At 43.3% G+C, this 26,922-nt stretch overlaps 1 protein-coding gene across 2 annotated transcripts in view; it reads left to right on the top strand.

The window, feature by feature from the left end:
- Positions 1-5,575: 5,575 nt before the first annotated feature.
- Positions 5,576-26,922, top strand: part of ADGRE1 (adhesion G protein-coupled receptor E1) — a 48,787-nt gene continuing 27,440 nt past the window's right edge. The window contains exons 1-10 of one of the 2 annotated variants that reach the window (XM_081234031.1): positions 5,576-5,627; positions 9,198-9,257; positions 16,839-16,985; positions 20,274-20,429; positions 20,552-20,671; positions 22,343-22,489; positions 24,599-24,748; positions 25,645-25,785; positions 25,871-26,017; positions 26,726-26,814. In XM_081234031.1, the coding sequence (XP_081090157.1) occupies positions 5,597-5,627; positions 9,198-9,257; positions 16,839-16,985; positions 20,274-20,429; positions 20,552-20,671; positions 22,343-22,489; positions 24,599-24,748; positions 25,645-25,785; positions 25,871-26,017; positions 26,726-26,814 (1,188 nt within the window). In that variant the 5' untranslated portion in view covers positions 5,576-5,596. Of the gene's footprint in view, positions 5,628-9,197; positions 9,258-16,838; positions 16,986-20,273; positions 20,430-20,551; positions 20,672-22,320; positions 22,490-24,598; positions 24,749-25,644; positions 25,786-25,870; positions 26,018-26,725; positions 26,815-26,922 lie in introns of those variants that run through there. The other variant, XM_081234030.1, reaches the window with a different exon arrangement.

The following is a 26,922-nucleotide window of genomic DNA, read 5'->3' as shown; positions in this document are numbered from 1 at the left end:
TAAGAGTGAAGATGAGTAATGGATAAAGAAGATGTGGTACATATATATAATGAAATACTACTCAGCCATAAAAAGGAACGAAAAAGTGCTGCCATTTTCGGAGATGTGGATGGACCTAGAGACTGTCATACAGAATGAAGTAAGTCAGAAAGAGAAAAACAAATACTGTATAATATCGCTTATATATGGAATCTTGAAAAATGGTACAGATGAACTTCTTTGCAAAGCAGAAATAGAGTCACAGATGTAGAGAACAAACGTATGGTTACCAAGGGGGGAAGGGGGGTGGGATGAACTGGAAGATTGGGATTGACATATATACACTACTATGTATAAAATAGATAACTAATGAGAACCTACTGTAGAGCGCAGGGAACTCTACTCAGTGCTCTGTGGTCACCTAAATGGGAAGGAAATCTGAAAAAGAGGGGATATATGTATACGTATGACTGAGTCACTTTGCTGTACAGCAGAAACTAGCACAACATTGTAAAGCAACTACACTCCAATAAAGAAAAAAAAGAGTACAGATGAGTGACGTCTCTGGGGCTCCTCCAGACTGACTTCTGTAGTCTTGAGTGTCCCTCAATTTCCCCTTTGCCGGGAAAGTCACAACAGTTAGTCTTACACAAGCCACTTTACTAGAATTGTGCATTTCCTTCCCTTTCTTCTCCCCCTACACCTGCCCTCATCCCTGGAAGATCTCTGCCGTCCAGATTTCATAGCCTCGGTCACTTCTTTAGCGTTTGAAGGGTGACTGGTAGCTTGCATCCCCAATCACTCACCAGGATCCCAGACCCCATCTGCTGTCAGTAGAATAATGAGGCTCCCCCCAACCCCCGCCAGGTTGGCCACATCCTAGTCCCTGGAAGCTGTGAATATATGACCTTCTACCACAAAAGGGACTTTGCAGGTGTGATAAAGTTAAGGGTCTTGAGACGGGAGATTATTCTGGATGATCTGAGTAGGTCTAATGTAATCACAAAATCCTTTTAAGGGGAGTGGAAGGAGGGTCAGAGAGAGAAGGAGATGGAGAGAGAGAGAGAGAGAGAGACTGCAGACAGAGGGAATGAGACAAATCTATCATTTATCTATCTATCTATCTATCTATCTATCTATCTATCTATCTATCTATCCATCTGTCTATCTATCCATCCATCCATAGAGTGAATGTGTGTGTGTGAGAGAGAGAGAGAGAGAGAGAAAGAGAGAGGGATTTTGGAGATACTGCATTGATGGCTTTGAAGATGGAGGAAGGGGCTTTGAGCCCAGGGATGTCAGCTGTCTCCAGAAGCTGGAAAAGACAAGGAATGGAGTCTCCCTTAGAGCCTCCAGAAGGATCGCAACCCTTCTGACATCTTGATTTCAGCCCTGCTAAGACTCATTTGGGACGCTGACCTCCAGACCTGTAATGTAATAAATTTGTGTTGTTTCAAGCCACTATGTTTGTGGCGATTTGTTTTGGGAGCATCAGGAAACTCATCCACAACCTTGTCCTGCCCCCAGGCCCCCTGAGGAATCTGGGCTTGGTTGAAAAACCTTACCTCAAAAGGTCAATTCCTGCTTCAGTCCCAGACTCCCCACCTACATCCAGACATCCCCCCATTCTGCTGTTCCTGCATCCTAAATTCCTCTTCGTCTCCACAGCCCTTGCCCTCCTCCAGGTCATCACACTTTTTTTCTCTCCATCTCCCCACCAATGACCACATCCTGTCTGACATCCATACTACACAACGCAAGTGTTGTAAAATACCAATGTGACCGTAACTTCCTCGATGAAATCTCTTTTATTGCCCTGCGGAGACGATCTAAACTCTTTCATGTACAATGGAAGGTCCTGCCTGAAATGGACTTGCTGACTCTTCTAACTGAGTCACTGCTGGCACCATGCCTCCGATCAGTAGCTGTGACCACTTATTATTGAAACAATGTCAATAATAACTGATAATATTGAGTATTATTTTTTCCAGGCAGGATTTTATGGTTTTATCACATTAAACCTCAAACCTTGTGATGTTATGATGATCTTTTTTTTTTTTTTAACTGACAGGGACAATTGCTTCTAAGTGTATCAGTTGTCTCCTGCTGATAACAAATCACTCTCCTCATATAACAGCTTAAAACAACACATTTTTAATTTTCTTACAGTTTCTGAGGGTTGGGAATCTGGGGGTGGCTTAGCTGGGTGGAGCTGGATCAGGGTCTTCTCAGGAGGTCACAGTCAAGCTGTTGGCTGGAATCTGAGTTCCCCCTCATGTGGGCTTCTCCATGGCACTGCTTGAGTGTCCTTACAACATGGTAACTGACGTCCCTTCAGTGAATGATCCTGGAAAGAAAGAGGGAGGGGAAAACCGCCATGATGTTTACAACCTCAGATGTCTCAGATCCCACACAAGGTCACATCTTCCTTTCTCTGCTCCTTAGAAACAAGTCACTAAGTCCAGCTCATACTCAAGGAGAGAAGAATTAGGTTTCCCCCTCTTGAAGGGAGGACTATCAAAGAATTTGAGTAATAGCCAAGCCTTGGAGGTTTTCCTGTGTGTCAGGCTCTGTTCTAAGCATGTCACATACAGCCATTCCTCTGATGCTCGCCTCAACGCCATGAAATATATCCTGCTTATCAAGCCCATTTTACAGATGGCCATGTTGAGGCATAGAGAAATTAATTGCTGGAGAAGGTGTGGAGAAAATGTAACCCTCCTACACTGTTGGTGGGAATGTAAATTGGTGCAGTCACTATGGAGAACTGTATGGAGGTTCCTTAAAAAACTAAAAGTAGAGTTACCATATGATCTAGCAATCCTACTCCTGGGTGTATATCCAGAGAAAAACATAATTTGGAAAGATACATGCACCCCCAATGTTCACAACAGCACTGTTTACAATAACCAAGACATGGAAGCAACCTAAATGTTCATTGACAGGTGAATGGCTAAAGAAGATGTGATATATTTATACAATGGAATATTACTCAGCCATAAAAAAGAAGGAAATAATGCCATTTGCAGCAACATGGATGGACTTAGAGATTATCATACTAAGTGAAGTAAGCCAGACAGAGAAAGTCAAATACCATATGATATTACTTATATGTGGAATCTAAATAAGTGATACAAATGAACTTATTGACAAAACAGAAATTGACTCACAGACATAGAAAACAAACTTATAGTTACCAAAGGGGAAAGGGAGGGGAGGGATAAATTAGGAGTTTGGGGTTAACAGATACACATTACTATATATAAAATAGATAAACAACAAGGACCTACTGTATAGTACAGGGAACTATACTCAATATCTTGCAATAACCTATAATGGAGCAGAATGTAAAAAATGAATATATATATATATACATATATATATATATATCTGAATCACTTTGCTGTACACCTGAAACTAGCACAATATTGTAAATCAACTATATTTCAATAAAAGTTAAAAAAAGAGTAGGTCTGTGTCTTTATTCCCGTCTTGCCCCTAGGTTCTTCGTGACTTTTTTTTTCTTAGATTCCATATATATGTGTTAGCATACGAAATTTCTTTTTCTCTTTCTGACTTACTTCACTCTGTATGACAGCCTCTAGGTCCATCCACCTCACTACAAATAACTCAATTTTGTTACTTTTTATGGCTGAGTAATATTCCATTGTATATATGTGCCACATCTTCTTTATCTTACTAGAGAATGGACTTGAGGATATGGGGAGGGGGAAGGGTAAGCTGTGACAAAGTGAGAGAGTGGCATGGACATATATACACTACCAAATGTAAAATAGATAGCTAGTGGGAAGCGGCCGCATAGCACAGGGAGATCAGCTCAGTGTTTTGTGACCACCTAGAGGGGTGGGATAGGGAGGGTGGGAGGGAGGGAGACGCAAGAGGGAAGAGATATGGGAACATATGTATATGAATAACTGATTCACTTTGTTGTAAATCAGAAACTAACACACGATTGTAAAGCAATTATACTCCAATAAAGATGTTAAAAATTTTTTTAAAAAGAACTTGCCCAGGACCACACATAACTAGCAAGCAGTGGAGACAAGATTTGGACCCCTGGCGATCTGGTGCTAGAGTCTGTTTTTATCCTCCAGAGCTTCTCTTAACATAGCTCCATTTATCTTCCTTCTTGGTGAACTTTACTGTATTTCTGTTCTGGCTCTTAATTGCAGCCTCACTGGGTAGGGTCTCCTGATGAACAGATGGAACCACTGATGAATCTGCTTCAGCAATCATAACTCCAAGGTGTATATTTTGCCTTGCACAGAGCAAAAAAGGAGAATATAAAAACAAGTGGGGCTCTTCTTCCCAAGAACTTGGGGCTGGTTTTTGCACCTAAGTTTTGGCTTGGAGCAGGTGTTGTTGGTGCCCGTCCACACCTGTGACCTTCAACCCTTAGGGCACACTAGTCTGACATGTGCCAGCCACTGCATTTTGTTATCAACAGGGTTATGAACTGAAGCCCATTCTATCTGCTTGGAGGCCAGGTCTTGGGTTGACACAAGCCTCAATCAGTGACTGACGGTAGCTGGTGGATAAATACCCCAACTCCCTCCCCCGACAGTTGGGATAACTCTGAAGAGTGTACTCTAGGTTACCTTCCAGAGGTCCCCAGCCACATTAAGTTTCAGTTTCTTACTGGGTAACTTGCCTGATAACATTCACTGCAGGCTCTTCCCCTTCCCTCTCTCACTTCCCCCATCCTCAGCTGGAGTTTTTTGGGGTCACCTCCCTGATGAACTACTTTCACGAGAATCCTTGTCTGAGCATCTGCAACTGGGGGCCCTAACTAAGACATTCCTAGACCAACGTGTTTATGAGATGGCTTGTGTGTGTGTGTGTGTGTGTGTGTGTGTGTGTGTGTGTTGGGTTGGTTTGGGGGCAGTGCTGGGAATGGGGTGTGTCACTGTCCAGTGATCAGATATTGTGGGGAGCTAAAGGCAAATGAAATGGTGAAAGCTCTAGACCTTGGAGTCGGAGGGTCCCGGATTCAAAGCTCGGGTCTGGGTAATATTTGACAAGTCGCATCTCCTCTCTCAGCCGTGGTTTCCATTTTAATTGTACTTTTTGATGAAATAGGTGGGGGTGGGAATCCCTAGTATATGATGTTGACATCATGGTGAAATTAAATTTTATTGGAAACGTGTTTAGCACAGCGCCTGGTACCTGAGGGCTCTGATGATGTTTGTATGGGGCAGGCTGGGAGGAGACGGTTGAGTTTGGGCCTTGCTTCATTGGGTAGTGGAAGCTTATTTATTATTGGGTGCAATAAAATAAGGTGATGAGAGACGGGAGATAGATGTTGCTGGGGGAAGAAAAAAGTGAGTAGGAAGGAAGGAGAGAGAGAGAGAGGGAGATAGACCCACACAGAGACCCATCAGCCAGACAAACTTCTCTTCACTGTAGAGAAAGGAGACGATTAGAGGTTTGTCAGACTCTCCTTTATGAGTGGAGGCAATTCAGCAAAAAGGGCCATGATGCCTTGGCTGCATTGAGCAATTCGGGCCCTGCCCTTCCCCTCTCCCCACGCCCTCTTTTACTGAAAACCCTGGAAACAGCGAGAAAGTACTCTTCATTGAATGACAGAACCTGCACGATGTGGAGCTTCAGTTTTCTCCTCTTTTGGGGTGAGTATGAGCCTGAATAGGGGGTCTGGGGAGAGTCTGCACTGGAAATAGACTGTAAGGAAAAGGGAGGGCCTCGACTGTCCAGCCAAGAGATCATAATTCTAGGCTGGACACTGCAAACATCTTCACTGGGGAACCTTTGACCAAAATCAGTCGGTTCAGGGAATTCATCTGTCAAGGAAGAGTTTCGTTATAGTCATTCAGTTGACATGTATTTCCTGAGCACCCACTGTATGCTGGGTGCTGTTTTAGGCACTGAGAATAGAGCAGTGAACAAACAGACAAGGTTTCTGCCCTTGTGAGGCTGACATACCGGTAGGAGGAGATAGGAAGAAAGGAAGCCACTAACGGTAATAGCAACCTCCCAAGCAGCACCTATCTAAGTTCCTCAAATAGAGAATGTATTCAGTCTTCACTAAATGCCTCTGATATTGGGTCATTAATAGTCCCATTTTCTCAGGGTAGTGGGATTGCTGGGTCATATGGTAGTTCCATTTTTAGTTTATTAAGGAACCTCCATAATGTTCTCCATAGTGGCAGTACCCACTTACATTCCCACCAACAGTGCAAGAGGGTTCCCTTTTCTCCACACCCTGTCCAGTATTTATTGTTTGTAGATTTTTTTTTTAAAGTGCAGTGTGCCATTCCCATGGGTAGTACTATTGCCTTTATTATTTTTATTTATTTATTTTTTTAAATATACATTATTTATTTATTTATTTATTTATTTATGGCTGTGTTGGGTCTTCGTTTCTGTGTGTGGGCTTTCTCTAGTTGTGGCAAGCGGGGGGCACTCTTCATCGCGGTGCGCGGGCCTCTCACTATCGCAGCCTCTCCTGTTGAGGAGCACAGGCTCCAGATGCGCAGGCTCAGTAATTGTGGCTCACGGGCCCAGCCGCTCCGCGGCACGCGGGATCCTCCCAGACCAGGGCCCGAACCCGCGTCCCCTGCATTGGCAGGCAGACTCCCAACCACTGCGCCACCAGGGAAGCCCCTGTTTGTAGATTTTTTGATGATGGCCATTCTGACTGGTGTGAGGTGATACATCATTGTAGTTTTGATTTACATTTCTCTAATGATTAGTGATGTTGAGCATCTTTTCATGTGCTTCTTGGCCATATGTATGTCTTCTTTGGAGAAATGTCTATTTAGGTCTTCCACCCATGTTTTGATTGGGTTGTTTGCTTTTTTGATATTGAGCTGTATGAGCTGTTTGTATATTTTGGAGATTAATCCCTTGTCAGCTGCTTCATTTGAAAATATTTTCTCTGATTCTGAGGGTTGTCTTTTTGTCTTGTTTATGGTGTCCTTTGCTGTGCAAAAGCTTTTAAGTTTCATTAGGTCCCATTTGTTTATTTTTGTTTTTATTTTCAAAATTGGGTCATTTGTAGAGACGTGGATGGACCTAGAGACTGTCATACAGAGCGAACTATGTCAGAAAGAGAAAAGCAAATATCGTGTATTAGCGCATGTATGTGGAATCTAGAAAAATGTTACAGATGAACCTATCTGCAACGCAGAAATAGAGACACAGACGTAGAAAACAAACATATGGACGCCAAGGGGTGGAAAGGGCGGGGGTGGGATGAATGGGGAGATTGGGATTGACAGATATACACTATTATGTATAAAATAGATAACTAATGAGAACACTCTGCATAGCGCAGGGAACTCTACTCAGTGCTCTGTGGTGCCCTAAATGGGAAGGAAATCCAAAAGAGAGGGGATATACGTATACACATAGCTGATTCACTTCTCTGTACAGCAGAAACTAACACAACATTGTAAAGCAACTATACCCCAATGAAAATAAAATTGTCCCATTTTACAAAGGAGAAAAATGAAGCAAAAGAGATTAAATAACTTGCCCAAGACCATTTAGCTAGTAATGGGTAAAACTAGGATTTAAAAACAGGCATCCTGGATCCAGAGTCTGTACATCTCTAAACTATGCTGCTCCAAATAACAAATAAACAAAAGCATTTCAGGGAGTGACAAGCGCTACAAAAGAAATTGTCATAGAGTGTGACCGGGGGTGACATAGAAGAGGGAAGTCAGGGAAGGTATTTCTGCAGAAGTGATGTTTGTGCTGAGGCCTGAACAATGAGATGGAGCCATCCTGTCTGCTCTCTTAATTTTTTTTTCTTCAGGTGTCAGTTTTTCTTGGTCTTGCTTATCTTTCATGTCATGGTTTCCTTCACAGGTCTCGTGAGTTTTGGTCTTTGGTTCAAATCTAAGAATGGGAGACCTTATCTAAGCAACAAGTGTGGGTTTTCTCTGTGTTGTACATTGGATCCGTTTCCCTTATTTCACTGAGGAGAAAATTTGGTCACAAAGAGATTAAGTAACTTTCCCAAGGCCACGTAGTCTGTAATTGGTGAAGCCAGAGTTTTAAGCCCAAGCATTTTGACCCTAGCACTGATATGCTTAAACGCAATGTTCTGTTGTCTTTAAACTAATTAAAGAGCAAGAGAATTTCAGTTAGTGATAATAAGAAAGTTGGGAGTTTGGGTCTGTGGGACTTGTTGACTGGCAGGTTTCACTAGAAGGAGCAGGTAATTTGTGGACCTGAAATGCTAAAATGCAGACTTGTTTCTTTGGAGTGTCAGCACTGGTGTTGGCCATTAGCACTCTATTCTGCCCTTGATAAGCAAAGAGTGGTGATGCTGACATTGATGATGGTGGTGATGATGTTGGTGATGCTGAAGATGATGATAATATGATGTGATGATGGTGATGATGATATGATGGAGAGGAGCTAAATGTTGGGGGACTGCACTGCCTTTTAGATGTTAAAAAATTGTCTTACCCTCCCATTAAAATTTAATACTACAGATATACTATACACTTATTTATATATTTTATGTATATCTGTGTGTGTCTTATACATGAAGAATAAGGTTTTTTCATCTCTTCCCAAGAACCAAGTTTTGCTCTTGGGGGGAGATATCATTTCTTTTGAGAATGCATGTTTCAATGTATGGGGGTTTTTTTCTTCTAATTTTTATTGGGGTATAGTTGATTTACAATGTTGTGTTAATTTCAGGTGTACAGCAAAGTGAATCTGTTATACATATACATATATCCACTCTTTTTTAGATTCTTTTCCAATATAGGCCATTACAAAATATTGAGTAGAGTTCCCTGGGCTATACAGTAGGTTCTCATTAGTTTTTTTTTTTCTTTTTGGCCGTGCTGCGCGGCTTCCGGGATCTTAGTTCCCTGATGAGGGATTGAACCCATGTCACCTGCAGTGGAAGTGCGGAGTCCTAACCACCGGGCCTCCAGGGAATTTCCTCAATGTATGTTTTTGAAAATCATCTGGAACTCTTTGTAAATGAAAAAAAATGAAGATAATACAAACAAAATGAAAAACGAAAATGAAGTGTGGAAAAGCAGGAATGGTGGCTGTGAAGGTTATATAAAATAATGTATGCTTGTCATTCACTTGGGGCTTTCATCTAAGCACATCAAATCTGTTTCTATGAGGCTACACCAAGAGTAGTTTTTCAGGTTGAGTCCAAAGAGCTTCTTGATGGGTCATGGTGTTTTTCTTTTCTTTCTTCACAGGGTGTTGTGGTATATACACCTGGGGAATGTTCACATCCTCACTGGAATCAAAGACAAGACGTAAGTTGGGGAATCTCTATGCCCAGTGTGGCGGGGAGGAGACTCTTCTGACCCAGGAGGCTGAGACACAGCTGGACACTTGCCACAAACTAGTCCGTGGCTGAGCAAGAGATAACATCCAGGTCTCCCGGTTCCCACCCAAGCTTTTTCTCTTGTGCCTTAAACTTGCTGTGTGACCTCAGGCAGGTCACACGACCTCTGGCAAGTCACACGGCCTCTTTGATCTTCAGTTTCCTCAGCTGCAAGATACAGGTAATGAGGGTTCCTATGTCACAGGGATGTTGTGAAGCTTAAAACCAAAGAGGTAACATTGTATACTACCTGGCATGTGTGAGAAGAGCTTCATGAATGATGGGGCAGTGGGGCTGGGGATGGGATTTATTTAAACTACAACTCAACATGGGGGAAAAAAGTGCATTTTTAGATGTTTCGTTCAGTATTCTGATCTTCCATACAAGCTCCTGCTGGATCCAGGAGGAGAAACATGGCCAGTTCTGTGTTCTCAGTGTCTCAGTTTCCTGGCTCAGCCTTATTTGGGAAACTCAGTCTTTATGGTACGAAGAGTTAATCTTTCAAATCTCCTCACCCTACTCTCGATCCTCCCGAGATGGTGTGTGGGTGTTGGCGTAGGGGCAGCCTATGGCATCTTGCAACAGTGAAGTGTGGACTCTGAATGGGGTGTTCTGTCCACTGGGGAATAAAAAATGGTAACAACTTGGAATAAACTAAATGTATGCTTACACCAGGGGACTGGCTGGATAAATTGTTGCATTTGTGAGACCAGCTCAAGCTACTGTAACAAATAAACCCCAAACTGTCAGTGGCTTAAGAAAAAGAAATTTCATTCTTGTTTGTTTAAGAGTCCAATGAGGATATTTCTGGCTGGTGGGTGGTTTTCCTACATGTGGTGATTCGGGGACACAGATGCTTTCTGTTTTGTGGCTCAGCCATACTAGTATCTCAGAGACTCTGCAGACAGTGGCGAAGCCACATTATTAAAACTCAGGCTCTGCAGTGACACAGGTCAATGGCCATTCATGGTCACATGACCATACCTGGATGCAAGGTGAGCTGGGAAATGTAGTCCATGGCAGGGTAGTTGCCTCCTACTGTCAATTCTACACCATGGAAAGGAGAGTGTGAAGTTTTTGTTTGATCTTGGGCTACCTAGCTATCTCTGGCACAGTTAGAGCCCATGGATATAATGGAATGCTATACAGCTGATAAAAAGTTCAATTTTGGTCATGTGAACTGACTTGGAAAGTTGCCCCAAACATTATTTTCTTAATTTTTTAAATTATAGAAATATTTAAACGTTCAAAGGTAGGAAAAATAGTATAACAAACTCCCATGTACCCATTGCTCAACTTCAACACTTGGCAAATTTTGCTGCTCTTGGTTACATGAAGAAGAACGTAATAGTAGAACAGAGCTGTCCAAAAGAACTTTCTATGACAATGAACATGTTCTACATCTACAGTAGTCACCAGTCAATGGAGCTACTGAGAACTTAAATGTGGCTAGTGCAACTGAAGAATCAATGCTTCATTTTATTTAATTTTAATAGATTTCAGTGTAAACAGCCATATATGATTAGTAGCTACTGTGTTGGACAGCACAGTGGACTGTATGTTGAGTGATACCATTTGTGTTCAGAAGATTGTGTGAATTTATAAATTCATTTATATTTAATGTTATATTTACATGACTGAGCTTGTGAATAGGACCTAGCCTTGAAGGATTCACTCTAAGCTTTTGACAGTGGTGAGCTCTGGGTATAACGATGGGGCACAGGGAAATCTTCACTTTTAATTTTATATACTTCTGCATTGTTTGAATTTTTTTAATATAAGTAATTATTACCTTCTTAAAAAAAGATAAAGACAAATGAAACAACAGATATACAGCACTATATATAAAATAGATAAGCAAAAAGGTCCTACTGTATAGCATGGGCAACTGTATTCAATGTCTTGGAATAATCTATAATGGAAAAGAATCTGAAAAAGAATATATATATATGTATATGAATTGAAAGAATATATATGTGTATATATATAAAAGAATATATATATATATGTATATGAACAGAATCTCTTTGCTGTACACCTGAAACTAATACAGCATTGTAAATCAACTATACCTCAAAAAATATTTTTTTAAAAACCCCAAAGAAACAAAAATAAGGATCACCACCTGCTTTTGGTTAATTTTTATAGAAGCAGAGTCTGAGGTGAGGATTCTTGTGTGAGTAATTTATTAAGGAAGGGCTCTCAGGAGACACTTGTAGGGGAGGGAGGGAAGCAGGATTGGATAGGGGAAGAACTAGCCACTCAGAAGGTGTTTCAGGAGAGTTTCAGCCACAACCTGATCCCAGGAAGAGCTCTGGAGTGTGAATTACACCACAGAGGTTCACCTGCCTGCTCAGAGACCGTTACACTCCTGCATCTGTCAGGCAATACTTCTAGGCCAGCGAGACAGTGTGGCGATGCGAATCAGGTAAATTGGATGGGGGTAGGGCCGAGAGCGGCTGCTATCACCCCCACCCATATTTTTCAAACTTTTTTTTTTTTTTTGACCTCACCGCGCAGCATGCGGGATCTTAGTTCCCCGACCAGGGATTAAACCCATGCCCCCTGCAGTGGAAGCACAGAGTCCTAACCACTGGACCTCCAGGGAATTCCCCCCACCCCCTTTTTTTAAACCGTTTTTAAAAATTGAAGTATAGTTAATATTCAATGTTGTGTTAGTTTCAGGTGTCCAGCAAAGTGATTCAGTTTTATACACATACACACACACACACGTGTATATCTATTCTTTTTCAGATTCTTTTCCATTATAGATTATTACAAGAAATTGAATATAGTTCCCTGTGCTGTACAGTAGGTCCTTGTTTACCTGTTTTATATATAGTCGTTTGTATCTGTTAAACCCAAACTCCTAATGTATCTCTACCCACCACCCGCTATCCCCTTTGGTAACCATAAGTCTGTTTTCTATGTCTGTGAGTCTACTTCTGTTTTGTAAGTAAGTTCATTTGTATCATTTTTTAAAAATACCACATATAAGTGATATCATATGATATTTGTCTTTGATTTACTTCACTTAATATGATAATCTCTAGGTCCATCCATGTTGCTGCAAATGACATTATTTCATTCTTTTTTATAACTGAGAAATATTCCACTGTATGTGTATGTGTGTGTGTATATATATATATATATATATATATATATCACATCTTCTTTATCCATTCATCTGTCCATGGACATTAGGTTGCTTCCATGTCTTGGCTCTTATAAAAAGTGCTTCCATGAACATTGGAATCCCATCCTTTCTTACTTGGCAAGGTGTGAAGTACTCGTGAGCTGATGGTGGTAAATCCCCAGGAAGAGGCTGGGTTTTCCTCTTCACATCCTCGCTCCCTCTTTCATAACTCACCACTGTGATCATTGGTACCCAGGGGAAAAGGTAGCCTGGTTTGAAAGGATGGGTCATGGCCAGATCTCAAAGGGATCCATCGACTTCTCTTTCCTTGCAGGTGAGCAGATGCGGCGGTTGGCAACACATTTTGTTAAGAGACTCCCCCACCTTGGGCAAATGCCTCTGTCACTCGGTTTTGTCACCTGATTAATGACAACCCCTCCCCCTTTCCGCTCCCTCTCCCTCCTCTTCTTTCTCCCCTCCCTCTTCTTCCTCCCTTCCCCCCTTCCTCCTCTCTCTCCTCCTCTGAGCATCTCAAATTAACTGGTTCTTACTTGGCTCAGCTGCAGTTGCGCCAAAGCTGGTAACCAGTGGTGGAGCACAGCCAGGATGATGAGCAGGTCTCCCTCTTAACACCCATCCACCCTACTTGGCTCTTCTCTTGCATTCTGACTCGTGGTGTGACCTGGGAACGGTTTTACAAACTCTCTTGGGCCTCCCTTTCCACATCTGTAGAAAGGAGTCCTAACGTTTACCTTGAAGTAGGGTGACCCACTATCCTGGCTTGACCCAGACTGGAGGGAAGGGGTGTTTCCCAGGATGCTGGACTTTGAGTGCTAACACCAGAAAAGTCCTGGGAAAACCAGGATGGCTTGGTCATCTCTCCTCAAAGCATTATCGTGAGGACTGCAGAACATCTAAGGAAGGGACTGGGCACATGGAAGACACCTAGGAAATGGTAGTTCTAGTTATATTTTTAAAAGTCTCTTTGCCTCCTTGAGTCTCATTTTCTATGTTGGTCAATTAAGTGACCATCTATTAAGTTGTTTTGCTCATGGTTGTGGATCATGTGCATGTCTCAGTTGGATTGTTGAAGTGGCTTCTGCCCCGGTCTCCTGTTTCCTTGCCCATCTAAGAATGTCCAGAGGGCGCCTGTGAGCCCCTGAGTCAGGTCCCGCCCCGCATCTGCCCACGGTCCTCCAGGGCTCCCTCCTCCCTCAGGGCAAAAGTCTGAATCCTCCCTGCTGCCCACAAAGTCCTGCATGACCTGCCCTGTCTCCTCCCTGCCCTCCCCTCCTCCCTCTCTCTCCCTTGCTCACTCTGCTCCAGCCACCCAGGTTTCTTTGCTGTTCCTGCAACACGTCAGGCACTGTCCTGCCCCAGGGCCTTTGCATGTGCTGTTCCTTCTGCCTGGAATCTTTTGCTCCCTATGTATACATGGCTCCCTCCCTCACCTTCTGTATGCTTCAGCTCATGAGTTATCTTCTCAGTGACTACCCTATTTTTGACATTGTATGCCTCATCAGATTATCATCTCCGTGAAGGTGGGGAATTTTGTATGTCTTGTTCCTCTGCTGAATCCACAGGGCTTAGAATATTGCCTGGCATATAGTAGGTGTTTGTATTTGTCAGGGTTATCCAGCGAAACAGAATCAATAGAATGGATAGCTACATATAAGTATACATGAATATTTATTGTAAGGAATTGGCTCACACAATTCTGGCAAGTCTCAAGATCTGCAGGCCAGAAAGAATTTGGAGAACTGAGCAAAGGTGAGTGTGGGTGGTGGGACCAGGTAGAAGATGAGCCAGAGAAGCTGGCAGGTGGCCGGTCACACAGGACTGTGTTGCTATTCTGGTTTGGGGTGGATTTGAGTCCTGAGAAATTGAGCTAGAGGAAGAAAGACAGTAATGGGAAACTCAGAGTTGAGAGTTCACAACTGGTAATACACAGTAAATCCGCAAAAAGAAATGTTGCCTTTGCAGATGAAAGGGGAAGCTGGAAATGAGAAGAGAGATACAACCTGAGGCATAGTGCAGGGGAAGGAAATAAACAAGGCAGGGTGCAGGCAGCAAAGAGTCTGGCTCTCAAGACCTTAGTAATGAAAATCTGTCCCTTTTGTTTTTGCAGCAATTTATAAAGAGCTTTCCTGTGATTTCCCATCCGACTAATTGATGGGGGCACTTTTGTTGACTTCTCTCTTTCTATTACATCCCACATCCAATCCATTGGCAAATCCCATTAGCATTACCTTCTGAATAAACCCAGAATCTTATGTGCGCCACTGTTCCTACCTGGCCTGTATCCACCATCATCGCTCACCTGGACAAGTGCAGTTGCCTCCTACCTGGTCATCCTACCTCTGCTCCGATACAGTTCATCCTCCAACCAGTGGCCAGGAGGATCATGTTAAAACCTAAGTGATGCTGGATTCCTCCTCTGCTCAAACTCTCCCATGGCTCCCATCTGTCTCTGATAAAAAGTTGAAATCTTACAATGGTCCAGCAGATCCTACGTGATTTTGTCATATCACCTCCTCCCATGCACCTGTCATCCACTCTGCTCCAACCACACCCGTCTTGTAATTCCATGACATCACTAGGCATGGTCCTGCCACAGGACCTTTGCACTTGCTGTTTCCTCTGCCTTAAATAGTTTCATAGCTCACTCACTCAGCTCCCTTAGGTCTTTGCTCAAATGTTACCTTCCCAGTGAGGTCTTCATTACCGAGCACCCGCTATGCACTCGGGACACAGCAGTAAATGAGACAGACGCAAACCCCTGCCTTCTGGAAGCTCACAGTCCATCAGGACAACAGACTTGAAACAACCAATTGCAAACGTTTTTGCATAGAATTGTCTTAGCAATTGTCTGAAGATTTATTCCATTTCCAGCCAGACCCACCTCTTCTCCCCTAGCAGCAGTGAAAACCACGCACTTCGGATTTTGACAGGCCTGCTGCTGCCTCTCACGAGCTGTGTGTCCTTGGGCAAGTCGCTGAACATCTCTGACCCTCAGTTTTCCACAGTTGTATAATGGGAACTGGATTCGTTTTCTGTGGCTGCTGTAACAAATTCCCATAGACTTGGTGGATTAAAATAACAAAAACATTATCTTATGGCTCTGGAGGTCAGAAGTCTGAAATGGGTCCTACCGGGTTAAAATCAAGATGTCAGCAGGGGCTGCAATAAAATCAGTTGCAGGGCTGTAATGTTCGCTCATAACTCTTCTGTCTAGAGCTCTGAGGCTCATTCAGGGACTTGTTAAAAATGAAGAAACTTGGGCTTCCCTGGTGACACAGTGGTTGAGAGTCCGCCTGCTGATGCAGGGGACACGGGTTCGTGCCCCGGTCCAGGAAGATCCCACATGCCACGGAGCGGCTGGGCCCGTGAGCCATGGCCGCTGAACCTGCGTGTCCGGAGCCTGTGCTCTGCAACGGGAGAGGCCACGGCAGTGAGAGGCCCGCGTACCGCAAAAAAAACAAACAAACAACAACAACAAAAAAATGCAGAATCTTAGGTCCATCCCGAGACCCGAATCAGCATCTGATTTCCCAAGATCTCTTGGGGATCCCAGATGAGGCAGATGCTACTGGTCTGTGGACTCCACTTGGAGTAGCAAATATCCAGGACAGCGCTTCTCATACTTTCATATGCACACAAATCACCTGAGAATCTTGCTCAGATGCAGATTGTGATTTAGTAGGTTGGTGGCGGGGCCTGATATTTTGCATGTCCATCAAACTCCCAGTCGATGCTGCTGTTGCTGGTCCATGGACCACACTTGGAGAAGCAAGGGTCTGGGGTCTATAAGGTCCTTCACTGAGCTCCCTTGGTAGCTGTATCAGTTTCCCAGGGCTGCTGAAATTACCACAAACCAGGTGGCTTAAAACAACAGAAATGTATCCTCTCACAGTTCTGGAGGCCAGAAGTCTGAAATCAAGGTGCTTTCTCTCAAGGCTGTAGGGGACAATCTATTCCAAGCTCTCCTAGCTTCTGGTGTTGCTGGTCATGCTTGGTGGTCCTTGGCTTGTAGATGCATCCTTCTGATCTCTGCCTCCATCATCACGTGCTGTTCTCCCTGTCTCTGTGCCTCGCCTCTTGTTCTTAGAAGGACACCCATCATATCAGATTAAAGGACCACTCTGCTCCAGCATAATCTCATCTTAATTTAGGTCTTAATTACATTTACAAAGAGTCTATTTCCAAATAAGTTCACATTCTCAGGGACCAGCGTTTAGGACTTCAATAACTTCAACATTCTGGGGAGAGGGGACACAATTCAACCCATAACAGTAAGCTTCCTTCTCTTGCTCTGGCTTCCCTTGCAGCCCCACTCGGTGCTTTAACCCAAATCCTTTCTTCTCCATTGCCTAGGTATGAAGGGGTGTGCAGATACCACCACGTGTCCGGCGTACGCAACCTGCACCAACACTTCAACAAGTTACTACTGTACTTGCAAAAAAGGCTTCCTGTCCAGCAATGGACTGACAAAGTTCAGGGACCCACAAGTGGAATGCAAAGGTGAGTTCATGCCCCCTCAAAATCCTCTAACATTTGGTTGGAAAATCAGGTGGAAGCTGGTTGGGCAGCAGATGTAGGTACTTTTTCTTTATTCCCAAGCGTTATTTCCTCCCTCCTTCCCTCCCTGTCTCTACCTTTCTTTCTTTCTTTCTTTCTTTCTTTCTTCCTTCCTTCCTTCCTTTCTTTCTTTCTCTTTCCTTTTTTTCTTAATCCCTTCCTTCCTTCCTTCCTCCCTCCTTCCCTCCCCTGCCACCTTTCTTTCTGTTCCTGGTCACAAAAACCTCCAATGATTAGAGACAAGTGCTAGAATAAAAAGAAACAAAATTATGCTATTTGTCAATATACAGAAATAACCACTGATTTCCTTCTGGTCGCCTCTCCATGCAAATCACAAGAATTTCTGCATGTACTGAGTGCCAGGCCCTGTGTGAAGGGCTTTATGTGTATTTGCACATTATGTCAAGTGTAGTCGTTGTGATGATCTCCACCGTACAGATGAGAAGACCGAGGCTTGGAGAACTGAAATGACTTCTTTAGGATCAGTCAAACTGGAATTCAAACCCAGGTCTTTTTGAGTGTAACAGCGATCTCTCAACCACTTACCTATTTGCCACAGTCCAGTTGTGAAGCATTGGGAAATTGTATTTAATCTCTCTAAGGCTCACTATTTCCATCTGTAAAATGGGAGTATAAGAGTAACTACATTAAAGGATATTTGAGATTATATGCAGTAGTGTATGCAGTGTGCTAGGCACATGTACAGTCTCAAGAGCTACTATCAACATAAATAATAGAAACTAAAATAATTCCCAGAATAAGCTAAGTTTTTGGTTTGTATTCCTTGTATTTAGACCCAAACTCTCCTCTTGACTGTAAAGGCCCGACTATGCCTCTGACATAGTTTGCAGGGGTCTGCAAACTTTTTCTGTAAGGGGCCAGATAGTAAATATTTTAGAGGTTGCTGGCTGAATGATCTCTCTTGACTACTTAGTACTCCAGGTGTAGTGCAAAAGCAGCCCTAGATGATACATAAATAAATGAGTGGGGCTGTGTTCTAATAAAACTTTATTTACACAAACAGGTAGCAGGCTGGATTTGACTTATGGGCTGTAAATCATTTGCTGAGCTCTGAATAAGATAACTGATTTGTATTATTATAGTTCCCAGGGAGGCCCAAACATACTTTTTTTAAAAATTATTTTTTATTGAAGTATAGTTGATTTACAATGTTGTGTTAGTTTCTGCTGTACAGCAAAATGATTCAGTTATATATATATATATGTATATGTGTGTCTGTGTATATGTGTGTGTGTGTATATATATATATTTTCAGATTCTTTTCCATTATGGTTTATTACAGGATATTGAATATAGCTCCCTGTGCTGTACAGTAGGACCTTGTTGTTTATCCATCCTATGTGCAATACTTTGCATCTGCTAACCCCAAACTCACATTCCATCCTCCCCTCCACTCCCTTGGCAATGACAAGTCTGTTCTCTATGCCTGGGAGTCTATTTTTGGCTTGGAAATAAATTCATTTGTGTCATATTTTAGATTCCACATACAAGTGGTATCATACGGTATTTGTCTTTCTCTGTCTGACTTCACATAGTATATTAATCTCTAGGTACATCCACGTTGCTGAAAATGGCATTATTTCATTCATTGTCATGGCTGAGTAATATTCCATTGTACATATGGACCACATCTTCTTTATCCATTCATCTGTTTATGGACATTTTGGTTCCCTCCATGACTTGGCTATTGTAAATAGTGCTGCTATGAATATTGGGGTGCATGTATCTTTTCAAATTATGGTTTTGTCTGGATATATGCCCAGGAGTGGAATTGTTGGATCATATGGCAACTTTATTTTTAGTTTTTAAGAGGAACTGCCATACTGTTCTCCATAGTGGCAGCAGCGATTTACATTCCCACCAACAATGTAAGAGGGTTCCCTTTTCTCCACACCCTCTCCAGCCTTTGTTATTTGTAGACTTATTAATGATGGCCATTCTGACTGGTGTGAAGTGATACCTCATTGTAGTTTTGGTTTGCATTTCTCAAATAATTAGTGATGTTGAGCATCATTTCATTGGTCATCTGTACAAACATACTTTTTAAAACCTTTAGGCTACAGTTCATGGGTTATTCAGTAAGCACAGTAGTCTTGTTGGTCCCTTGTTTTTAAATAAGGGGTGAGAGCAACATTCCCCATCTACAAAATGGTGGCTACTACAGCAAGGATCTTGTCCGCTCTATGTCTTTGACCTGTGGTACCTAACACATTGTGAATATTTGATAGATATTTATCAAATGAAGGACGATGATACCTTATTCTTTATGTCAACTCCAGACCTAATCACCCTGAAATGGATGGACACTAGGTCTTTCTAATGTTTCATTACTTAAAGCTGGAACGAACATTCCTGTGATCTTATCTTGATATATATTGGCAGGTACAGATTTCTCTCTAGGAGAGACACAGTTTGCTGGGAGGGAGCTATAGGGTACTTGCCTTTATGTTCTATTTGCATGACAAGTGCATCGTAAGTGTTTATTTAGGGTGACTTGACAGAGTAGGGCTGAAGGCGATTAGGGGAGGACCACCCCATGGTACCGTGACTGCACAATTCTATGGGTGCTTCAATGAGTAAACTCCTAGAGGAGGGTTTGGAAACTGTTCTGGTTATCTACTGCTGGAGAGCAGCAAACTTTGTGTATTAAAACACCAGCAATCATTTATTTTGCTCATGAATGAATCTTCCATTTGGACTGAGTTTGCTGAGGATGACTTGACTTTGTTCTACACATTGTTAGTTGAGTCGGCTAAACTGGGGGCTAGAGGATCCAATTTGCATGGGGCTCACTCAGAAGGCTGGCAAGCTGGTGTTGGCTGTTGGCTGGCTGCTCTGCCAGGGCTGTGGGCTGGAGGTCTTAGTTCTTCTCCACGTGGGCTGCTTTTTCATGGCTGGTTGAGCTTCCTCACAGTGTGGCGGCTGAGTCAAGCATGAGCTTCTCAAGAGAACAAGGTGGAAGTGTGTGACATTTTTATGACTTGCATGGTATATTTAGGACCTAGTGTCACCACCACCATAGTCACTAGCATGGTCTGATTCAAGGGGAGGAAATATAGACCCCAGGGCTTGATGGAAGGAATACCAATGAAAGGGCATTGAATTAAGGGCATATGGGATGGAAGACATTGTTTCAACCAACTTTGGAAAATACAAACTGTTTCACAAGATGAAGAAAATTTGTAACACTCTGACTCTTTTTCTCTCCAGATATAGATGAATGTTCTCAAAGCCACCCACCATGTGGTCCTAACTCAATCTGCAGAAACCTGCCGGGGAGGTATAAGTGCAACTGTTTGCCTGGTTTCTCTTCTCCCACTGGAAATAACTGGAACCCAGGAAAGCCAGGTCATTTCACCTGTACAGGTAATGTGCTCAGGCTCCCAAGCATGGGTCTTTGGTGGACAGCTCCTGTTGAGTTGGGTACTGTGTTTCTAACCATAGACACCTAATCTTTGGTCTCCCCAATGTCCTCCACTGCTCCTCAGACATTAATGAATGCCTCTACAGTGGGGTCTGCCCAGAGCACTCTGAGTGTACCAACTCTTTGGGAAGCTACAGATGCAGCTGCCAAGTTGGATTCACCTCTAGAAACTCCACCTGTGAAGGTATAGAGAACCTGATCTTCTTTACCTACTCGATTAATTAAGAACTTCATATAGTGATCCTATGTGGTAGGGATTATGATCCTCATTTTAGAAATAATCCAGTCGAGGCTCAGAGAGGTAAAGTCATTTGTCCAAGAATACACAGCTATTAAGTAGAAGAACGTGAATTTGAACTCCCGTTGAGGGTCTACTATGAGTTAAGCAGTGGGTCAGGCAGTACTTGAGAGTAACGGGAGCTCTATCCTTAGAGTGATTCACTCACCACCCTGTGTGGGGGGGAGATATTGACAATGTCTGGAGACATTTTTGGTTGTCACAACTGGTGGTGGAGGCGGGTGGTTTGTGTTACTGTCAACTGGTGGGTAGAGACCAGAGACCCTGCTAAACATCCTCCAATGCACACAACAGCCTCCCCACAGCCAAGAATGATCTGGTCTGAAGTGTCAGTAGCACTGAGATAAACTCTGTCCTGGGGAGAGCTCAGACCCAAACTTCAAAACTTTTCCCTGAAAGGTATTTGAATGAAGACCTGAGAGTTATTCTTGATCCTCCCTCCCCTTCCATATTAAATCAGTCATCATGTCATTGGGCAAAATGCCTGCTAAATATGTCTTGAATCTCTTCACTCTTTTCCATCCTTGGTTTAGGTTTCATCATTATTGCAACAGCCTCCTCACTAGTCTCTCCCTTCTTCTAGTGTTGATCCCTTGAATCTATCCTTTGCACTGCAGCCAGAATATTCTCACCAAGAGACAAGGGCTCCATCTTCCTGAGTCTGCTGCAGCATTATTATTTATTTAAGGGGAGGGTGACTCTATCAAGCAAGGCATGGAGTGATCAAGCCCTCAACATACCCCCTTGGCTTGGAGTTAGAGATATTTGAAGTCATCTCTGACTTTTCTGATCTATTTGTAGCAGTTAGCTATTGCTGAGTAACAAATCACCCCAGAAGTTGGTGGTTAAAACAACCATCATTTGTTTAGTTCTGGATTCCACATGTTGGCAGTCTAGGTTGGGCTCTTCTGGTCAGTTCTTTGGGTCTCCCCTGGGCTTGTTCATGTGTTTGTGGACAGCTGCGGTTCAGCTTTGCTGATCTTGGCTGGGCGGTCTCACATATCTGGGGCTCATCTGGGATGATCTAACTCTCTTGCACTTTGTCTTTTTTTTAAAATTAACCTGGGGTTTGTTCATATGGCAGAGGCAAGGGGTCCAAAGTGTGAGCAGAAGCAAGTAAGTTTCTCAAGGTCTAAGTTTGGAACTGGCATCACATTGCTTCTGCCATATTTATTGACCAATGCAAGTCATAGAGCCAGCTACAGTCAAGGGCTGGGGAAACAAACTCCACATCTTAAAGAGAGGAGTGGCAATGTCACATGGTACGGCACAAACCTCATCCCAAGTTGTAGACACAGAGAGGAGTAAAGGATGACAGCCATTTCTGCAATCTATGATCGTTGTGGCTTGAAACTATTTGCCACCCTTTTGCTTGCATACGGTTGGCCAGCATTATTCTCAAGACCATGCTTAACTGCAAGGACGTTAGAGAGAAGGGGAAAGTCTGGGTATTGGGGAGCATCGGGTGGAGGACAGGTGGAGTGACTCTCCTGATTGCAGTCTCCTGTCCTCACTGCTTCCTCCACCTTGACCAGGGTTTCCATTTCCACTCACCAGATGTGGACGAATGTGCTGATCCTAGAACTTGCCCAGAGCATTCAACTTGCCACAACAGTCTTGGAAGCTACTCTTGTGCCTGCAACCCAGGATTTGAATCCAGCAGGGGAAAGATGAGTTTCCAGGGCCTGGGAGAGACTTGTGAAGGTAGGTTCATGGGTCTCTTGGGGAATCAAGTCCAATCTGTTTGCAAAGACAGCAGTGGTGGGGGAGGATTTGAGGTGGGTCTCAGCTGAATTCAAAGCCCTCATCTGCAAAGCTGAAGCCAATAATCATTCATTCATTCATGCTTTCATTCAACAAACACTTCCTGAACACCTACTACATGCCAAGCACTATTCTAGGGATGGAGGATACAGCAGTGTGTAATACAGGCAAAAACACTTGTTCTCATGGAACTTATCATCCAGTGTGGGGAGAGATAGGGAACAAACAAAATACGTTCATGGACATATTGTGTGTCAGGGATAGTTAAAGGAGATGAAGACAAAGAAGGCAGGACAGGTGGGTAGGGAATACTAGAGGATGAAGTTGTAGTTTTAATAGCGTGGTAGGGAAAGGCCATGCTGAGAAGTTAACATTTGGGAAAAGACCTGAAGGGAGTGAGATACAGGTTATCTGGGGAAGGGTGTTCCAGGAGGGGGGAACAGCAGGTACACAGTCCTGAAGGCAGGATCCCAGCCAAGGCACTAAGCTCTTCCATATGTGTGCTCATTCATATGTGCCCAACAACCTGATGCTATCAGTGATACTTTATACCCATATTATAGATGAGGAAACTGAGCCTCCATTGTGGTGGAATCACCTCTCCCAAGGTCAAATAGAAAGGAAATAAGAGAGTCATGGTAGAACTATGCCTAGTGTGACTTCATACCTCAGCCACCATGATCTGCTGCCTCTGAATGAGGCTACCCCTGCTGGTAACTCAGGGTGGGCTTGTGCAGGACAGATATCAAGTTAATCACCAAGTTTCCAGTCTCTGAGACTCAAGACAGCCTGGAAAGCTGTCATGTAAAAATTCCAGAGCCAGACAGAACCTGAATTTAAATCCCAGGTCTGCCTTTCACAAGCTATGTGACTTTGCACAATTTTGAAGCCTCAGTTTCCTCCTCTGAAAAATGGAAATATTAGTTCACACCTCACAGGGCTGCTGTGAGCATTTGTTGAGTGGATGAATGTAAAGGATCTTCCTCATTGCCTGCCACAAAGAAAGCTCAACACGTTTGCCATTAAGTTTTTATTTTAGTTAATGAATACTTAACATAGTACTTGCTCTGTCCCAGGTTCTGTTCTGAGTGTTTAAAGATAATGTATCACCTTATGTAATCTTCTGAACAACACTGTGGGGTGGGTTCTATGATTACTTCCATTTCACAGATGAGGAAACGGAGACACACGGAGATGAATTCTCTTGTCCAGTGTATTAGTCAGCTCAGGCTGCCATAACAAAGTACCAGAGATTGGGGGGCTTAAACAACAGAAATTTATTATCTCACAGTTTTGGAGGTTGGAAGTCCAAGATCAAGGTGTTAGCATGTTAGGGTTCTGGAAACAGATCTCTTCCTGGCTTGTACACAGCTGCCTTCTTGCTGTGCTCTCCCAGGGCAGAGAGAGCTCTTGTGTTTCTTCTCCTTCTCTCTCATGAGGATCCCACCTTCATGACCTCATCTAAACCTAATTATTTTCCACATCCAAATACCATCCCACTGGGGGGTAGGGCTTCAACATATGAATTTGGGGGGAGGTGACGTAATTCACTCCACAGCACCCAGTAACATGCAGATTATAAGGGGGCAGAGCCAGGCTTTGAACTCAAGATGTCCATGCTCTCTACCCCTCCACTCTGATATAGTGATTTCTTGGAGAGGAATTGAGATTCATCAATGAGTTTGAGGCTGAGGGGACACAGGCGAGAGAGGATGAGCCTTTGTGAAACTACAGGTAATCGATGAATCCAGATCATGAATTATGAAGGGATTAGAAGGAAAGGATGAGCTCAGCTGGGAACAGACTCTTAGGGTCTTATATGTTCTAATGAGGAGTATGGATTCTATCCTGAGCTGTGGGGAGCCTCATCAGAAGATTTGCATGGGTCATACACATGCCTCTAAATGTTTCCTTTTCATAGTGATGCAAATGTGTTTAAGAAGGTGAGCCCAGAGGAGCTGGGGAAACCCATTGGCTTTAGGTCAGTGGTAGGGCTATGAACTGCTGCTGTAGCCTCAGCCTCCTTCATCCTTTTGATTTTCTGCTTAGATGTGGATGAATGTTCCAGGAACTCGACACTTTGTGGTCCCAGTTCCATCTGCACCAACATCCTGGGAAAATACAGTTGCTCCTGCCTGCCAGGGTTCTTTTCACCTAATTTGTGGAGCCCCGAGAAACCTGAGGCCTTCAAGTGTACAGGTAACTCTTCCAGCCATTTGGGGGACTTCTCAGTGGATGTCAAACTACCCTGAAATGTAGTGGCTTATATCAACAATCAATTGTTCTTGCCCATGATTCTGTGGGTTGACCATATGGTGTTTCTGGGGCACTAGGATGATTGGCAGGTCCAAAATGACCTTGCTTACATGACTGGTAGTTGGTACTGGTCTCTGGCTGGAAGCTTAGTTGGCCCTTCAGTTTTCCTTATGAACTTTTCCTCATGGCTGCTTGGGCTTCCTCAGATCATGGCAGCTGGCTCAGAAACCCTCTGAGGGAGATTAGTTAGGTCAGGGTTCCTCAACTTTGGTACTATTGACTTTTGGGGCTGGATAGCTCTTTGTTCTGGGGGACTGTCCTGTGCATTACAGGATCTTTTGCCTCGATCCATTGGATCCCAGCGACCAACAAAAATGTCTCCAGACATTGCCCAAGGTCCCCAGAGGGGCAAATCTCCCTCAGTTGAGAACCACTAGCTCAACATAATAGAAATTTCTTACTCTCATATGAATCCAATATGGATATACTTGGCCAAAGGGCAGCTTTCCTCCACAAGGTGATATAGGTGTCCAGTCTCCTTGTATCTCTTGGTTCTTCTATCCCTTAGGGCATTAGAATTCCTGGTTCCAGCCAGCGGTGGGGAAAGAGAGAAAAGGCACACCCACTTCTTAACCATCTTGGCCCAGAAGTGACATATGTCATGTTCCCATAAGTGAAAGCTAATCACATGATCCCACCTAGATGCAGAGGGTTCTGGGAAATGTAGTTCCTGGTTGGGATGCCATGTTTCAGCGACCAGTTTCTGCTTTGGAAGGCAAAGCATGATTTTTGTTGGCTTGGTGGCCCACTCTGCCTCATGGCCATTCTCTACTCCACAGATATTGATGAGTGCCTTGATAAGTGCCTTTTCAATGCGACATGCACCAACACCCCCGGGAGCTACTTTTGTACCTGCCACCTTGGCTTTGCACCAAGCAATGGAGAGTTCAACTCCATGGACCCAAAAGTGGACTGCATAGGTGAGCGGAGGGTTTGCTGGACATCCCTGGAAAGAAGTATCTCCTTACTCCTCTGAGTTGTTGGATATTCTTGAGTTCTCCGCAGATATTGACGAATGCCTCCAGGATCCATCACCCTGTGGCCCAAATTCTGTCTGCACCAATACCCTGGGCTCCTACAGCTGTGGCTGCATGGTGGGCTTTCATCCCAATCCAGAAGTCTCCTGGAAATATGGCAACTTCAGTTGCAAAAGTAATAATCTCCTTGCATGTCTTGGCAATGGAATCTGTGTCTTGCTTTGGTTGTAGAATCCTCACTTTTCCCAACCTCTGTACCCTCTTCTTTTTTAACCTCGTCCACATATTCTCTCTTTTTCTGTTCATTTAATCATTCATTAATCACTCATTTAATAAATTATTTTTGAAGCATCAATCCATGGGGAAGTTTGAAAGGTTTATATTTTTTAAATTATGGATTATATGATATATTAAAAGTATAGATAACTTATATGGAGGCAATGAAGTATAATAATAAGATGAGTATATCTGAGGCCCTTGGTAGCATAAGAACTAGAACATCATCAATGCCATTGCGTTTCCTACATGCTTCTTCCTTACTCCGTATCCCTGACCCCTCCCCAGAGGGAACCACATGGAACTTTGTAATTCCCCTACTTAAAATATTCCCCCTCTAAACATTCCTTGCTTAGTTTGGTTTGCTTTGGAGTTTTATAACACTGGTATCATATTATGTATAGTCTTTTCTGATTAGCTTTTTTCACCTACTATCATGCTTCTCAGAGTGGCTGACGTAGCATGTAGCTGTAGTTTGTTCATTTCCACTGTTGTATAATATGACAATGGATGGATTTAAGCAGAGGGTGAAGGAATCAGACTTGCCTTTTAATCATACCTTGCTGTGGTTAAGTTTGATTTGGTTGTTTTTGTTTTTTCTTCTTAGGGGTTCCCTTCAAGTGTAAAGAAGATGTGTTACCCAACAATGAGTGGGTCCAGCTGTGCCAAGTGGGAGCAGCAGTGGAGCCTGAATATGTAAGTATTTTTGAAGGTTCTTAGTTCTTGAAGTTTTCCCAGAAGGCACTTAGGTAGAATGTTGTTTTGCAGCTTTAACAAAGTCAAAAAATACGGTGGCCTAGACCA

This window comes from Mesoplodon bidens, assembly GCF_964165515.1.
Source record: "Mesoplodon bidens genome assembly, chromosome: 4".
Classification (NCBI taxonomy): Eukaryota; Metazoa; Chordata; class Mammalia; order Artiodactyla; family Ziphiidae; genus Mesoplodon; species Mesoplodon bidens.
This window is presented reverse-complemented; position numbering and strand designations above follow the sequence as displayed.